The sequence below is a fragment of the Erythranthe guttata genome, chromosome 14, assembly GCF_056151865.1.
Source record: "Erythranthe guttata isolate IM_541 chromosome 14, IM_541, whole genome shotgun sequence".
Classification (NCBI taxonomy): Eukaryota; Viridiplantae; Streptophyta; class Magnoliopsida; order Lamiales; family Phrymaceae; genus Erythranthe; species Erythranthe guttata.
In genome coordinates, this window is record NC_142546.1 from 22,211,833 (window position 1) to 22,230,005 (window position 18,173).

Genomic DNA, 18,173 nt, shown 5'->3' on the forward strand with positions numbered 1-18,173 from the left:
TGGTCACACTTTAATTTAGATCCACAATTAATTTTCAAGGCGAAGACTAAAAACTTTGTAATTTTTCTCAATATGGTCCAATTTATTATTGATATCTTCACGCGTATGGACTATTTTTTTATCTAAATAAACCTCCAAGACTTCTTCTAGAAGTCGGACAAAAACATCCCAACACAGTTGCTATTATCACAAGAAGAAATAAATTATCCCAGTCTCCAAAAAAAAAATAAGAAAAAAAGAATCTTCAAAAATGAGAAGTATTGATTGTCCAATTGTTGAATACAATTACATACCAACAAAAACTTTCAACAGAAGCTACATTTTGACCTGGTAAAATACACTTTGCTTTCGAAAAAAACAAAAAAAATAAAATCGATGGTTAATATTATTAACATACAAAACGCAGACTTGCTCGACGTGAAATCAATTAAGAAGAAATCGTGCTCATAAGATATGCACACACACAGCCGAAGATCATTATACATACATAAATACAGGAGAAAAAAGACACCAAATTAAAAAAATATAACAATAAAAAATAATCAACCGGCAGCTGCAGTAGTACACAAGATACAACGTACCCGAGCATCATCCTCGTCATGGATATCATCATCATCGTCATCATTATCGCCATTATCATAATTATAATACGATAAATCTTCTTTAGGGTGTGCTACAGTTGGCTTCTTCTTTTTGCTACTAATGGAGTCGATGGAATCCCTAAGACAAGTCTCGTGGTATGCATGGCAACAGAAGAAAACATATATGGACACATCGTGAATGGAGAAAGGATCAAAGCACATGCAGCATCTTGTGCCTCCCCTGCTTTTTGACTTCACCTCCATGTTTTTTATGCTCGTGGATCTCTCGGATAACTGAGAAACTCCGTTTTCATCTCTTTTTGTGCGGGACCCGTCTTCCTCGTTGCTTAAGTATATGGCTCGCTTTGCTTCTTTGTGGTACTTGATTAGCAGGTTAACACAATCAGCCTGCAGGGTTTAATCATGATTCAAGCCCATAATTAAAAATGTGCCCAAATTTTGATTAAGCATATGAAGGATATTTAATCAAACTCAATTCCTATTATCACATAATATACAAATGATATTTTCCAATATAAAGACTGTATTAAATATAAGATAATCACATATTACATTATTATGGAGAATGTAATCCTAACCAATTTCAATCAATCTGATAAATCCCATGAACATTCCCAGACGAGGCCATATGCGAGATTATTATTACCTTGAGTATATCATTGCACCCATGTCTTAGAGAAGTTTCGGTCCTGTAGTCTGTGATGATTTTGACAAGACGGTCTCGCAGCCTGAAACAAAGTGCATTTTACTTCAGTACATTAACTATAGAGTAAGTAGCACTGTGTGGGTGGGGGTTGGATTCAAACAGTGTAGAATAGACGGGAATTGCAGATAACGTATTTGAGGCTGAGACTTGAATATATCCACAGCAAATGTAATGACATCAAGTCATTAGCATTTTACGACCATCGGTAAATCCACAAGCACTTCATTTGCCCCTAATTTGAATTTGCCTAATACTTCACTCAAGATCCAATTTATTTTGCTAAAATCTTTGGCGAACCCATTAAATGGATTAAAAACAAAAACAATTTTTTTTTAGCTATACATTTCCGGATCCCAAGAGAATAAAGTTGGAGAACAGAACTCCCGAATTTCACATTCATGGCCTTTCGGTCTCGGTATTAGAGAAGAGAGAATAACATTTTATTCTTGAAAATGTAGATATTCAATATTATCAAAAACATATAATTTTAATCTTTTCATTTTAGTATATGACTGTCTAGTTTTGAGCCCAAACTAAACCAAGAAATCAATTAATCCAATTATTAGCAGTGAATAGTGATCCAGCTCAAAAGTTATAAAACATGCAGATTGACCACCAGAACAGAGTTGGGAAGAAAAGACTTACCGAGGTATCTCCAAGCCATTGGGCACCATATTTACAATATATAGGGGGTCGAGATTCCCAACAGTATGCTCCAACAATATTCCTACCTGCCAAAATAAAAAATGTATTAGCTAAAACCCAGAATAAGAAAATTTATAATACATAGTCATGTAATCTCATGTGGATTTGTCTATTTGCTCAGATTACAACATACCATCTCAGGTTTGTTCAGACATTGCCTAATCAGCTCTTCCCAGAGATCATCATCATGTTGCATACTTACAAATTCTATGGCCTGCAGAAATTGATTAGACATAATCAAATCTCAATTGTTTCAAAACTCAGGTAACTTGAGTATCAAGGTGAGTACCTCTTCTATATCCCCCAGTTTATTAATAATTACTGATAATGCTTGCTTCGAGTTTCCCATTCTTCCAAGAATAAAGACTTGCTCTCGTAATAGATCTCTTCTTACACAAATTTCATGAGCCTGAGACCAATTTTCATGAGTCAAAGACCAAACGATTGTAGAAAATTCCAGATAAATCACCCACATATGGAATATACCTTTTCGAGTGTATAATGCTGACTACTCCGAAGAAAGGGGAGTAGCATTTTCGCATCAAAATCTGCGTAGAGCTCAACCTGTTGGCAATCACGAGAAACAATAACCAAATGTTAAAGAGAAATCTTGTTCACAAAGAGTAGTGTTACTTGCTTTGTGATAAACTCAAAATAACGCCAATTTGAGGCTCTTTAAATGCATGCACAAACGAAAAGAAATAATCAATGAAATTGAAAATCGGCAAGGGAATTCACAAAGAGGCTTTGAGAAATGGAGAATCATTCAACTCAGACAAAATGAATACACAAAGTTTAACTATTCTTCTTGTGATCATCTCTCCTCCACTCTCTACCCCCTTCTTTCCCTAATGATTACTCGACTTGTTTTGAGTTTCCAGATATCTCCACGAGGACTATTAACAATAATTAGACACACTTAGCAAGTCCATCCAAACTGGAATTGAACTTGCAGATTGACAAATTAAGCATAAGTGATGTCAATCTCTTCAACCTGGTCTGGGAACAATCCTAAATGCATCTAATAAGACAATCTAATAAATAGTGAGGCAGTCTGAAACTCCACAAAGGAAGTTAAATAATCAATTTTCATATGAAAGACCTTCACATTCGCTGCCCTTCATTTACTTTACTAAAAATATCATTTTAATGGCAAAACATTGTTACTGACTATGCTTTCTTAAGATAATCACGATTCACGGGTAATGGAATGGCCAATCTCTACAAACCTGCATGTCATGGAAATCCCTGCCAGCATGGGGATTTGACTCAAACAGCGAATGGAGATACAGATGCAAAAAGTACCGGTAGTCACACTTCTTCTTTGCAGCCATGAGTTGTGAAACTACGTCAGATGGGCTTACGACGTCTCTGTGCAGGATAAACAATGGAATAGCACGTTTGCAATCTATTATCATAAGCTGAGCAACCTGCAAAGCCACGTGAGATCAGTAAAAAAAATTAAACATTTGTTTCATGTAAGGATGAATGTCAGAGTTTTACTGAGTAAAATCATTAGGTCAGAACTAAAATGTCGTTCTGTGTCGTTGTTCATTATATTATGTATGGGTAGACATGAAGGATGTAAAATCAATGTTTGGCAGCTTTGAGCGTAATAAAAACAGATGTCAGGTTTTTCTCAGGTCATGAAAAACTACAGAAGGAAGAGGAAAGAGGATCTCGGTTGAGGATAATCCCACGATGGAATTATGAAACTGGATATATGGCTGCTGGGCTTCAAGTTTTCAAATAAGTAAACGATGTTGCAAAGCAGCAAAAGAAAACTCACACTATAATGTTGAATAGACTCTATCAATATAGTGTTCAAAGTACCTTTTCTTGAATGCCATCATGCAAATTATGCTTGTCAATGAAGTCAAATATATCCGGCTTCATAAGCTGAAATACATAGAATAAAATAATTAAACAGAGGACCACAGAATAAAACAAAAGAATGCCATGACCACCTTTCCAAATAGTTAATAAGGGCGCAAATTCTGTCGAATGGTTAAAAAATTGAATCCAAAGGAAGGGCACTTACATCAGCATGCAGGTTGAAGGCTTTCTCATATTGTCCATCAATAACATATAGCTCAGCAAGAGCCTGAAAGAAACCATGCCATGTAAATTAAGTATATAAATAAAAGCAGGAACCAAATAGGATTCCCAGGCACTAACCTCTTTGAGAGCATCGGTAGATGATGAAGTAGTAAGCTGAGGTTCTATAGCTGAGATTACGGGCAAAGCAGAATATACAACAGGTGGCCAAGTTTTAACAATTGACAGGAGATCCTTGTGAAATGATGTATTTGTTGCCAAAGCAACAAGAGCAACCTAGTGGGCAACAAATTTTCCAGGCGTCAAACACCGATCTGACACAGTGGAAAAAAAAAACGAAAAAAGATTTGAGGTGAGTGCAAATGCAACACCAAGAAGTACACACCTCATAAGCAGTATCACGTAACCTAGGATTTTCTGTTGGTATGTAAGGAACCAATACAGGAAGTTGACGTAGATGAGCGAAATGAAAAACCCACCTGAATGAGGTAATCAACCCCCAGTTAATTGAAAGAAAAAGAAAAAAAAAAGGAAAAAAGGAAACAAACCGACAGTAAATTGTGAACTTCTTTTATATTGTGTGTGCAGAGCAGATGTACAAAAGTACATTAATACCTTTCCCATGCAGAAGCTGATCCTCGCAGTAATTGGGGACACAAAGATGCTGCTTCAGCATATTTCCGCTCCACAATCAGATGGTCGAGATATCGAGATCCCACCTGTTTAAATCAGACAAATTCAAGTAAACACTTTGTAAGAATGCATCGGGACATGGTCTTGTTCATGGCCAAATGACATTGCTACAACTAAACGTGACTATCGACTATAACTGAAATTATGGATTGTACTGAATCCTCTTTAGCAATTCAATGTAAAAACCAAGTGTTGTTAAATTTTGGGGGGTAGCTCCTCGTTAATGGCCAACGAGCAGCATAAGAGATCTATCCTTTGAGTTATGGTTCCAATCAGTTGGTTATGTTACGTACACCCTTGCATTTGACTATGCCACTCTATTTTATTTTGAAGGTAAATTATTCTCATGTCAACATTTTATGTTCGTTCTTCTCACTTCAAGGACATATATATTATCAGATTTCTATGTTAGGGTTACTAAATGAAAACATAATAACATAATTGATGATGAGAATCTATACTGGAAAGATCACAAGCATGCGAAGTTAGCAGTCAGTTCTCACTCCAGAAAAATTCCACCATAATTATGCTCAAATTAAGAATGTACAAACAAGTGATGAGCAACATATCAAAAGGCAGACAGAAAAAATAAACACAAAGAAGGAAGTAATGAGAAAATATATAGTTAGCTTAAGATTCTATAGAGACAAATCCACCTGCATTATATTTATTGTTAGTTAAAACCCAAGAAAATAAAAAACCAGGCTACCTCATCAAGAAGCTCACTTCGACCCTGACCAGCTTCAACTGCTGCCAAGGCTTTTTCATGATATTTATGTTGAAGAAGCCAAGCTATGTGATCTTCTGTATCCCTGATATTCAAAAGTAAATAATTGTATTTTAGAACCTCTGATTAAAAAAACTTCCTAAAACAGTATGATAAGGCATGAGAATGAAACAACAGAATATTATGCGAAATTTTATAATTCTCATGTCCTTTTTATTAAGAGTGGGTTGAGGAGAGAGTTATACAGCTATGTCAGAAAACTGCAAGCCATGTAGAAACACTGAAACTGAAACTGTTTAAAAATGATATAAAAAGAAGACAACAGTTTTAGACACAAATCCTTCAATACGAAGTAACCAAAAACAAATCATTTTGGATTTGGTCGATCCAATAAAATATACGCAAAAACCAACATTTGCCGTTTTCGGAAAAGGAAAAAACATCAATACTACCACGCATTTAAACTACAAAACCACATAGTAATAGTCTTCTGAGATATGTTCGAGCTAAATGCCGTGAGAAATAAGAAGACTGAACAAGCAAGCTAAAAAGCACATACATCCATCCACATGGCTTTGTTTGTGAAACAATTTCAAATTGTTCTATTTAGTTATCTCGACTAGAATCAGCATATAGCTATATCAAGAGAAGGATAAAACATGAAGAACAAGGAATGTAAAATATCAAGGAATGGAGGATACTGAAAAAAATATTATATTTTATTTGGTCATGATCACAAAAAACATAGTGAACAGAAATCAAAGGTAACATTTGACAAAAGACGAGAAAGAACAGTCACTGACCTAGGCTTAGCAATAACAACATCCTTCGGAGACACGACATAATACAAGGGTTCGTCACCCGCAGCCCACTGACCACCTGCATAGCTGCTACCTATAACCAAGAGCATAATGTGATTACCTCCATTGCAAATGTCTTTTTGACGATAATACAACTCTAATAGACCCAAAAAGGAATGAGACAATCATCGTTTTTTAAGTTGGGATAAAAAAACGAAAAAAAACAGCTTTACCCGAGAAAGGAGCATGAGCAAGAGAATAATCCTTGGCCTTGTAATGCTCAAAGCCATTTATAGGTAGAGCATCAGTTGCCAGTTCATCATTATTCCAGGTGACAACTCTCACTTCAGGTCTTTGAGCATTGCCCTGTAATCACGGATTAACAATAAGAAGTTAGCCTACTTTGCGAGGCAACGAGTGAGTAATATTTTATACATCACTACACATTTTTTTCAAGCGAGATTAAACGTGTTTCAGCCTTTCTGAATAGCCCAATTGCATCATAGGGAAAGTAAAAAATCTTTCGAGTTAAAGAACTACTCATCAAAGCCACTAGGTCAGTCAAATACAATGAATTCCAAAAAGATAATTCATACAGAAACAGATGCAATAAAATCGGTAGGGGAAGCATCATAGCGTACTCCCACACAAAGCAAGTAATGGCGCATATAATAATAAGAAAATAAAGCAACAGAACCATGTTATGGAACAAAATCCATCGCAGTTGAATTATCATTTGTCATTTTACAGGTTAATCTACATCTAAATATGACTACATATGCTTAATATTTATTTATTTATTAAATCGGAATGAAGACAAAATAAATGACAAACATCAAAACCAGCAACTATTTTGCTTCTAACCAACCAATTCATATTGACTACTTCATCCATTCATCATTGATCCACGTGTTAAGAACTATGGTTGTTTGGATGAACTAAGAAGTTTTATCCCACATGTAACCCAAAATCCCCGATAAGTATAAACTATCTTGCACAATATTTTACTTGGCAACGAAACCCCAATAAGGGAAAGTAAGCAGTAAGACAAGATACAGCCTCTTCTTACTTACATGTAGGATGTTGAATTTCCATGAAACAAAACGAAAACCGATATGCAAATTCCACTTGCATTGGTTTAAATGAATCAGAATCAAATATATCAAGAAGAATATCACATAATTATCACAAACACGGTACACCAAGAACTAGCTAAAAACTATAATGTAAGGTTTGAAAGACATTATATTAGTACAAAAACTTCTAACCAGGATTCCTGACAATCAACATGCAATCCACTATACTTAAGAATGAATTGACTGATAGAGCAAATACCTGGCGTGAAGGCATAGTACTACTGAATTCCTTCTCTCCATCTTCTTCCACAGGAATATATGCTAGAACAACCAAAGAATCACCAAAGGGAGCAATTCCTGAAATGAAATAGCTGGTTTGAAAAGATGCCACAATATCCACCTGGCTCAAGCTAGACATCTGAATCTGCTTAAAAGTCCCATTCGCGCCTTTATTCGGATGGGTTCTTATTGATACAATTTTAACAGACGTTCCCCAACCAATGACCAACATAGAATCGTCCTGAATAAAGTGTAAAAAATGTGAGGAAAAGCACCACTATCTGTAGTTATGCTCTTTTTTTTCAAACCGTTACCATTTATCACAGGCTTTTACGGATAAATCAATACTAGTAATCTACTAACCTGCCAAACTAAATGAGGGAGCAGAAGCTCAGGGCGTGGGCTTCCTCGAGGTCTTTCGATGAATGTTATACGTTGATCATTAGCAGCATCATAAACTTTTACACCGGCATCATTAGCCCAGGCAATGAGACTAGTTCTCCACTTCACAGAATGAATTGGGCCTTCACCAGAGTGTAAGACCTAGAACAAGAAAATTCCTTCAGTGGGAGGGGTCAAAGTTTCAAAAGCTTTTCAGAGTTCTTTAGAAAGTGCAGTGTGTCAGAAACCTAAATAAACCTGGTCTCGATAGCCTATCCATTTCTTCGTGTTAAAATATAGATGGCCAGCTAAACCTCCAGTAACAAATCGCCTGGATGATTTTCGCGCATAATCTGGATCTAAAGCAATGGCCTTCATAGGGCGATGATACTCAAATTTCATTCTTTCCTCAGTAAAAAGACTACTAATTACAACAGAACCATCATCAGAGCAGCTTCCAATGTATTCACCTTCTATATCAAATGAAAGGTCATTAACTGCAGCAGTGTGAGCAATGAATTCTTTGACCTGAAGAAAAACGAAATTTGTTATTTCAACTGAACTGCCAAGTGTACTACTTGATCTAGTAATTCAGTCAAACTAGAAAATCGTAAATAATTTGTTGAAAACATCACATGAACTCATTTGTTAAAATTACCTGAACGAAGTTAATAATATGTTATGCTTCCTAGACTGAACATTATGGTCTTACATTGTTACACTTGAGAATACATGTTTGCAAATTATTTCTAAGAGGTAGAAGATTCAAAATTCAGACAGGGGTGAACTCCCAAGTGTTTTATGGAAACACACAGATTTATGGTGGCAATAAACATTATAGTGGCAAATCCGATAAGCTTATAATTCACATGGTCTGTTAAACCACGGTTTATGAGTTCAATAGTACTAATATTCACATAGTTGCTAAGATCGCCCCAAACAAGCAATCATGAATAGAACCCTCCAAGAAGCATGATGCATTCCAGGTAATACAAATAGAACAGTGGTTCGAGTATCAACTGATAAAAAGAGCAAGATTTTAGCTCAATCATCTGATAGTGATCGATTAAGAAAATTAGATATGGAGCTACTTCTGGTATCCGTATGCAATAGAAAGAAATCTTAGTCAACAAGTACTAAGCTTTAAGTACTCCTAACTATTGACTTAATACATATACGACCTTTGCAATAACCACTAATTCTGAACTTTGCTAACATATGCCTCTACTTTTACAGTTGTTGAACTTTCAGCATGTTCCCGAACTTCAATAGTATAACACTAATTACCCTGATGCCTGATTTCTTGTTTAAATTATTTTACCTGATGCCATGTTATTCAGCGCAATCAAAATCTGCATAAATATGCTCTAATTAACTGAACGTAGGAAGACAACAAAAAATCTGATAGCTTCTTATGGTTATAGACTCATACGTTCCTCAAAGTCCAGCTTCTCTTACTAAAATTACAAGATAAGACTTCAAAGTAACCCTTAATTATCACAACAGCAGCATGTTTAGGCGGCTATTAACTTGAAGACAACAAAACTCAAACCACAGATACGAATAGTCAAGTCCAATCAAATCCTACTCGTGATTATTACAAAATCATCAATCTAGAGCAAAATACACAATCCAATCAAATAAACGACCACGAAAACTAACCAAATTACACCAAAAAAATCACGAGTACTCACCTGGTTTCCGAGAAAATCGAGAATGTGGACGGAGCCGGAGTGGGTGCCGAGAGCGATCATGCGTTCGGCAACGGCGATACACGAAGCTGCGTCGGTTTGGAGGAGCGTCGGCACGCTGCCGCCCATCCGCTGGTACTTGAGCCGCGGCTCATCCTCCTCCTCCTCCTCGTCAACCTCTGCTTCCGAATTATCTTCTTCCGATTCCTCTTCTCTCTCGTCGTCTCCCTCCATTCCGTTCTCCGATGGCTTCGGCGACATACCGGAAAAGATCTGGCCGGGGTGGATCGGGGTTTCCTTTGATGTAATTTCGATTTGTTTACAGGCTTTTCAGGGATATATCAGGAATTAAGAAAATAGTGAAGTAGTCGTTATGATAATAATTAGGGATTTGGGATAACTAATTCGACCCTAAATATGATTTCTATGATTAATCAAGTCACAGATAAATTATAAAGATGGTTGTTTAAATATGTAAAGCTATTTAAAATATTTATATAAAATATTTAAGAATTTATAAATAAAATTTAAGGGGTGTGTAGTTAGTGTTAATTATATTATTATCACTAAATCCATTTTTATTATCCTAATAGTTGTACGAGTTTACTTTTAATAAATAATATATATATTAATTCATAAATTATAATAACAATTTAGTTCTTGTGAGTATTTCATTGATATTTCTGCAGAACTTAATAAATATTTCAGAATTGTCTCAAAATTGTTGGTATTGCAAATTTGCTATGGGTTATACAGATTGGGCTTACGATGTGATATATAAAATTGGGCCTACAATTTAATATAGAAAAGGGAAAGCTATATGAATGTGTATAATTATGTGGGCCCAAAAGGGCCAATCTTATATATAAAAGAAAGAAATGCTGGGCAACCCAAAAAAATCCTAATGGTATTTTTGTAATTATTTATTTTTAATATTTTTTCTGTACTAATTTCTAACTATTTATTTTCAACAATTATCAATCTCCTATTTTTCATCAGTATATCTCAAATCTTAAGAGATAAAGATAGAAATACGATTTGTTAAATGTTAATCTATATATTTTGGATTATAAATATTAATATATAAGATTTTTTTTTTTTTAAACTAATGCTATATAAAATATGAACAATAACTACATTATTAAATTTACTATGTTAGTGTACTATATTTTCTTATTATGTCTTAAATTGATAATTTTTTTCACTTTTAAAATAATATCCCGTGCATCGCACGGGAGAAAAAATGCTAGTTAATTTTACACGGAAAGCATGAAAATCAATCTTACGTAGACATATTACAATATAATATTGGACTGCTCCACAAATGCCCAATACTTTGATTTTTTTTCTTCAATAAAACCCCTACGTTTTCCACTGGTTTTTTTGGCTTATAAATACGAGATAAGCTCTACAAATCCTAGTTTGAACCTAAATAAATCAAGCGTAAGAAAATATATCATACACAATTTCTACACTTAATATAGTACAAAGATACGTAATCTAAAACAATTACATCGAGATATAATAAAATCCCAAATAATTAAAACTATACAAAATATGGACTTTAAATAATTTCTAAAATAATAACATTGCCAATATTTATTTAAAATCTTGGCAAATTTCCTCAAAACTCGTGGCGCAACTTCAACCATTGAATTATCATGTACTAATACACGATGTGGCAAGTTGATAGTTGTATTAAGACTTCCCGAATATTCCAAAGGCGCGTAATATAGATACAATTGAAAGCTGGGATGAAAGCCTCTCTCTCTCTCTCTAGAATGGTATCCTATGCAAGAAGTTCATACGTATATGGACAATTTGGATTGAGAGATTGACGTGATTGGTGGATAGAGAGAGAAGACAAATCCTACACAGCCCGTCTGACTCGGAGGACGTTGTCTGTCTTAGATAACAACCTCTTTTTAATTTGCTAATATACAGTATATATACTCTCTTATCAAAAAAAAAAAAGAATGAAAGATAATGTAAAAATTCGATTTAATTTATTATTAATGAGTAATTTAAAGTAAGAAAGAAGTACACGGCTGTATTTAATTATATTATTATATAATATGTTGACTTTGTGATTAGTTTGAGTTTGATTAAATTAGGGGACTAATAGTTTAGCGTGAGAAGCTAAGCTAGCCATCTATTTTATTAGCTTTCAAAGAACTAACACTGTCACACATCTATTTTTTTCCTTCAATTATTTGACGTAGAAATTTTTTTAGACTATACAATTCTTTTTCAGTTGTCAATGGTTTTGTAATTTTAAATCATCAATTTACAGATAATAAAATATATCCATGCATATATATGTGTGTTCAGTGAATATAATTATATATATGTAGATTTATAGTTTAAAATCAATAGTGTATTTCACCAGGTGTACAATATTTATATGTCAGATGCCAATAGCCATAATAATTAATAAAACGCGTGGAAATAATTAAATAGTGACAATTAACAATTATTAGAGGTACATAATTATTCAAATATTTCCATAAGAAAAAGACGGCAACAAAGTAGGAAAATATCTCCGTCACCCCACTGTCACTCTATCTTTAGGGTAAATCCAAAGAGAATAAATAATAAATCTAGGTGGGTTGCATGAGAAGAAGGTTACCCAATCCTACTACAACACAAGAAACCATTACTTTTTTCGTATTATATATAATATTTATATATGTACATACAAAAAATACTGCCCATATATACTCATCGTCTACCTTAAAAGTTAAAAACCTACAAATTTCGTCCATAAAATAGTCTGTACTGCGACTCTTTAATTTTTCTTTCTTTAATAATTCCATCGGAAAAAAAAAAACCATGTCTGAACATTCTCGTACTATAGTTCTAGAAACTTCCAAGAAGGAATTGGAAGGAGCTGGAGGGGGAGAAGAAGATATAGGGTCGTCGAGCACAGCTCGCGACACCGAAGAAGGGTACCAAACGCCGACGTCTGAAGAGCACAGAATTCCTCCGGTGGATTTGAGCCACCCGCCTCCACCGCCGAGGAAGCGGAGGAGAAGGGTGACTTGCCACCGGAGATCAAGAGCTCCAAACGCGGCGGAGGCGGTGGATGAGATTATGATCAGAATAAAGGCGGAGTTGGAATTGTTCTTCCAATCGTGCGACAAGCAATCTAGGGTTCAATCGGAGCCCGGCCCGATTACCGGTCCCAAGAAGAGACAGACTCATGACAGATGACATCTTTTTTCCTTTTTTTTTTCTTCTTAAATACTTTTATATGTGGCTAAGATTCAACAATTTACATTACTTAGCTTGTGCATAATATATACTTGGAGTTTGCTTTTTTGAATGCGATTTATATATAGGTTATATACAATTGTCACAAATTAAAAGTAGGGGTGGTAAATGAGCTGATCAGGCTCGTGAACTCGATAAAAGCTCGAATTCGAGCTCGAGTTTTTCGCTTGAGCTTGAGCTTCGGACGATCTAGAGCTCGAGTCAAAAAAATTCAACTCGTTGAGCTCAAGTATAAATAGTCGAGTTCAGCTCGTTCACACCCCTAATTAGTAACTAAATGATTTATTTTATTTGATAAATAAATCTAATATCTGTTACATTCTTTCTGGTTTTACTTGAAACAATTCTCTGGTTTAATTTGGTCATGAAATCTTTTGTTATATTATATGCATCCTGAACATGTTTATTTAGCTTATTATATACTTATAAATGAACCTTTAATATTTTGGGGGAAAAAAGAGTCAAAAGAAAATTGACAAAAAAAAAAAAAAAAGGGGGGGGGGAATCTAAATAAATTAAATAGAAGTATGAATAAAATTAAGGTTATAATTTTGTCTCTCCTTTAATATTTTTTTTAAAACCTTCTTATAATTATGGGCATTGCCCATTACAAGACTCCCAGGATAATGAAAAGCGCCACAGTATTTCTACTAATTTGAGAATATTTTACCTGAATATTAGTATTTCATTATTAATGTTTATGTGTATATATAGATTATAGACTATGTATAGAGTATAGAGAGAATATTCTATATTAATTGTCCAAAAAGGATCCAATGACTATCAACTATTGTTAACAGCTGGTAGCAATGTTTAATCAATCCTTGTAATATCAATCATGGGACGATGGGACTACTAGGTACGAGTCTCATCGGATTCGATTTTCCAAATTTAAGGTTGATTTCAGAAAATTAGATATATTTGGCTACTGATTTTTTTGAGAATAAAATTTTATTATTTAATATGTGCATCTTCGATGAGGATTAGTTTGGTAACGTTGTGTCAAACTCCTCATATTGGGCTTATTAAATTGTATAAGGATAATACATATGGGCTGGAAGAGATTTACTGGGTCCACCGACCCAATATACCTAAAAAACGAGGTTTCTTTAGAAGCTCGACCGAACAAAGTTCGTTAGTACTAAACTCGCTAAACGATGCCCCTCGAATATCTCATCCGAACATGCAAGAGACGATGGAGGGATGGGTTAGAAGGCTGAAAGAGAGTCCGTTGGAAGAAGAGGATTCGAAGATATTCTCTCTACACAGATAAAGAAAGTATGTAGATTATAAATACTAATTGAGCAATCAATGTAAATATCGATGAATATAGAGATTTTGAAATATGAAATAGTCATCCACAACTTTTTTATATAACGAATTTACTCACATTCGAATCTCCTAGACAACGATCGTTCAATGGAGTTTGTCGCACATAGTTAGCCTAGTATAGTTTACATTTTTTATTTATTTTATACGTTATCATACAAGAGTGTGAATTTACCCAGTGCGTCAATTATTAAAAAAAACAAAGGAAATAAATATTATTCTTAAAAATATGATTGCCCTGTGAAGAGCCCAATATAGACTTGGGCTGAATCAGCCCAATAAAGAAAGGAAAATGGGCCCGTCAATTTCTTTTAACGAACAAGGTAAATATCTTTACCTTTACTTTTTAACCACGTAGCAGTAATGCGGGAATCAATCGACACGTGTTATCCTCGTGGTCACCTCCCGAACCCTCACCGCTCTACTTTTTAAACTTCAAAGAACAACTGAATAAATCATATTTTGTGCAGGCAAAAAGAAATACATATTCGGAAAAACTCAGTTGCAAATCAAAGAAGGAGAAAATGGCACCGAAGAAACGGCCGGGTAGAGCGAAGAAAACGGTGGTGACGTCGACAAAAGTGGTGGAGGAAACCGTCAAAGTGGTGGTTACTCCGGGAGGAAGCGGCGGCGAAGATGATGACAACGACAACAACGAGAGTGTTGAAATGATTTCTTCTTCCACCAAACAGAATACTGAAAATGTCGAGATTTTCACTTCTTCGCCGGAGAAAGAACACGTCCTCAGAACCATTCCCGTTGAAGACAAAGAGGAGCAGATTCCGGCGCCCGATATTGTTCCACAAGAACAAGACGAAGATGAAACGCAGCCCTACTCAGAGCCCGAAACCGCTTCAACGCCGCCGCGAAAAGAAGCGCCGCCGCCAAAATCGTCGGAGCCACTCGAAACCCCACCGCCGGCGGAGAAGAGAGAAACCAGGAAAAAGAAATTCCAGGAGAAGGCGAAAGAAGCGGGTCAGGAGAAGAAGGCTACTACTGAAAAGTTACGTCCAAAGAGACGCCGGAGGAGCGTCGCCGGCGCCGGCGCCGGAGAATCGTACAAGAGGTACGTGTTCAAAGTGATGAAGCAGGTGCACCCGGAGATGGGGATCTCGTCGAAGGCGATGACGATCGTGAACAACCTGATGACGGACATGTTCGAGAGGTTCGCGGAGGAGGCGGCGCGTCTGCAGAAGTACACTGGGAGGAAAACGATGTCGTCCAGGGAGGTCCAGGGGGCGGTCAAGCTAGTTCTTCCCGGCGAGTTGGGTAAACACGCCGTCGCCGAAGGTACCAAGGCCGTCACCAACTACGTTTCCTACGTCCCAAAATCATAATCAAATAGTATATATATATATATATATATATATATATATATATATATATATATATATATATATATATATATATTGTGGCCTGGCTTCCAATTGTGGCACAATTTTGTGGGTTGACTGTGAAGTTGGAAGGTTGGGTGTTCGGATTTATCTAGGTTGTTGGTAGTTATATAACTAGTGGTGTAAGATATATTGTATTTGTTTATTTAATTAGGTTTAATTTGAGTGGTACGTTATGCATGTATAGTTGTACACCTTGACCTAATTTGGATTATTCCCACTCGATTTTGTTGACGTTATTGTGAATTTTAAATCATGCATTTATTAATTAGGTAGGCATTTAATGTGAAATTCTAAAACAGAGAGTTTATTGACATCAATCAAGTGAGGGTTCATGGATAATGTATAACGTGGGCAGCTAAGTTAGGACCAATCACCTGATTTTTTTTTAGATGATGCCCAAATATAAACGGTGACGTCACCATCTTTATATTCACACAACTTTTCGAATCTATTAATTGGTTTGGATTTTTTTTGAAGGGTAGAATTGAGGAATATAGGTTTTTTTTTTTTTTTTTTTTTTTTTTTGCAAGTAGCAAAATGATTGCAGATTTTTGATAGAAAATGGGAAATACCGATTAGAGTTGAAATATTTTGTTTGGAGCAATTAGGGGTGGAAATTGGAACGAAGTTTTTGATTTTCGCCGAATACAATCCTGATGTTTTTTTATTTTAGAACAATTTTTTCAATCAAAAATTTGAAATCCCGACTTGCGATTTTTCCGAAATTATTTGGATTGGAATTGGAATAAACACGGGATTTCGATTTTCGATCCGATTAAACATCCAACAATAATTCAAAAAATTACAGTTTTTTTTCGAATATTACAATTAAAATACCAGTATTATTATTAATTTTATATTTAAAGAGAGCACAGATGAAATTTTCCAAATTCCATCGAAATCGATGGCGATCTGAAAATTTTCAATTTTGGAACAAGTTTCACATTCTGAAATTCCGATATCTGATTTTTACCAATATTTTCTGAATATGATTGAAATTAGTTTTTCACTTTCAGAAAAGAAAAACAGATTTTTTTACTTAAGGGCCAATTTCAATCCGATCCGTACGATTCACAAGCTAACGCAACAACGAGAGGATAATACTTGAGCTAAATCTATTGTCTATGATAAAATTTTTTTGGGAATAATATTAAATTTTATTAACTCAAGAAGCACCGACAAAGTGAATTGCAATCACTAACAACAAAAAAGATATAATAGAGTGTGAATTTCAGTCATTGTAATTTTTCATTTTCGTTCTGCCATCTCTTCCGTCCTCATCCGCCACACCCACCGCCGCCGCCACCGTCAACATTACAAAAACCAGAAATTCCACATCTTTATCGTTGCCGCTTCAATAGATTATCTAAAGATGAACCCCACCGCATTATTAATTCGGATAAGCCTCCTCCAACTATCACATGTCGAGAACGCCTCCGCAATCCGCTCTCTCCCACCATCCGCCACCGCCGCCGACGGAGACTCCGGCTTCCGGCCTGTCATCAATAATAGCTCCTCACCTGCAGCCGACAGAAGACCCTTCAACCCCACCTCACAGTTCGACTCCTCCATGGCCCTCACCATCCTCGTCCTCCTCACCGCCCTCTTCTTCATGGGCTTCTTCTCAATCTACATCCGCCGCTTCACCGCCGCCGAGGAACCCCCACCTCCCTCCGCCGCCACCTCCTCCTCCTCCCCGCGCCGCCCCCCTCCGCCGCCCAATCGCAGGGGTGGTGGACTCGACCCCTCCGCTGTAAACTCGCTGCCCCTCGTGGCCTACGGTAAGGCGGCGGCGGCGGAGCACCGGCGGATGTCCGACGACTGCCCGGTGTGCCTGAGCGAGTTCCAGGAGGGGGAGACGGTGAAGCTAATCCCTAACTGCGGTCACGTGTTCCACTCCAAATGTATTGACACGTGGCTATTCTCGCACGTGACCTGCCCCCTGTGTCGGTCCACCCAGCTGTTCAAGACGGCTGAGGAAGTCTGATAATAATTCATAATACGATCCACGGTGGAAAATAGTGACACGTGGAGTGATAAAGGATCCCGCTGGAGTTTGGTTGACACGTCATTGATCTGACTAGGCTAATCTTGCTGCGGTGCAGCGAACACAAAAATGTTTTTATTATTGTAGGTGATTAGTATTTAATTTTGTATTATTGGGTGGCTTTATTGTAATTACATGTACATCAATCAAATTCATTATCTTTACTATGTCTGCAGTACTCAAATTCAAATTTTTTTTACACTCTCGTATAGTCAATTTTTTTTTACAATCTTGTATAATAGTTTGCAGTCAGATTTATCACTATCAAGTACGATTCCAAGTAAAAATAGCCGTATATGTTGCAAAAATGACAAATCTAGACTCCCAATTCAAATTAAATTTGTATTATGTTTATTTATTAATAAGAGCAACTTAGTTTCCTTGTAATTGATCTAATACGATTGGTAAT

The 18,173-nt window shown here is 36.0% G+C and overlaps 3 protein-coding genes across 3 annotated transcripts; 2 read left to right on the top strand and 1 right to left on the bottom strand.

Annotated features, from left to right (window-relative positions):
• Positions 1–246: 246 nt before the first annotated feature.
• VPS41 (vacuolar protein sorting 41) lies at positions 247–10,186 on the bottom strand. Its single transcript, XM_012983127.2, has 19 exons — positions 9,722–10,186; positions 8,286–8,555; positions 8,010–8,189; positions 7,627–7,887; positions 6,525–6,657; positions 6,295–6,385; positions 5,474–5,576; positions 4,687–4,790; positions 4,457–4,550; positions 4,192–4,347; positions 4,055–4,117; positions 3,847–3,912; positions 3,243–3,443; positions 2,500–2,577; positions 2,303–2,422; positions 2,147–2,227; positions 1,954–2,039; positions 1,249–1,330; positions 247–989 (listed from the first exon to the last, which is right to left on the bottom strand). The coding sequence occupies exons 1-19, from the start codon at positions 9,977–9,979 to the stop codon at positions 543–545; spliced, it is 2,874 nt and encodes a 957-aa protein (XP_012838581.1). The 5' UTR covers positions 9,980–10,186; the 3' UTR covers positions 247–542.
• A 4,345-nt stretch (positions 10,187–14,531) lies between these two features.
• Positions 14,532–15,678, top strand: LOC105958862 (uncharacterized). Its single transcript, XM_012982866.2, has one exon. The coding sequence runs from the start codon at positions 14,845–14,847 to the stop codon at positions 15,655–15,657; it is 813 nt and encodes a 270-aa protein (XP_012838320.2). The 5' UTR covers positions 14,532–14,844; the 3' UTR covers positions 15,658–15,678.
• A 1,089-nt stretch (positions 15,679–16,767) lies between these two features.
• Positions 16,768–17,931, top strand: LOC105958863 (RING-H2 finger protein ATL57). Its single transcript, XM_012982868.2, has one exon. The coding sequence runs from the start codon at positions 17,090–17,092 to the stop codon at positions 17,702–17,704; it is 615 nt and encodes a 204-aa protein (XP_012838322.2). The 5' UTR covers positions 16,768–17,089; the 3' UTR covers positions 17,705–17,931.
• The last annotated feature ends 242 nt before the right edge of the window (positions 17,932–18,173 follow it).

Bases quoted from the DNA above. Each gene is read 5' to 3' on its own strand.
- VPS41 (XM_012983127.2), bottom strand. From the start codon at position 9,979: ATGTCGCCGAAGCCATCGGAGAACGGAATGGAGGGAGACGACGAGAGA. The intron at 6,386-6,524 runs GTAAAGCTGTTT...TCTTGGTTATAG, and splicing joins TGCTCATGCTCCTTTCTCGG to GTAGCAGCTATGCAGGTGGT. The intron at 2,228-2,302 runs GTACTCACCTTG...CAATTTCTGCAG, and splicing joins AACTGGGGGATATAGAAGAG to GCCATAGAATTTGTAAGTAT.
- LOC105958862 (XM_012982866.2), top strand. From the start codon at position 14,845: ATGGCACCGAAGAAACGGCCGGGTAGAGCGAAGAAAACGGTGGTGACG.
- LOC105958863 (XM_012982868.2), top strand. From the start codon at position 17,090: ATGAACCCCACCGCATTATTAATTCGGATAAGCCTCCTCCAACTATCA.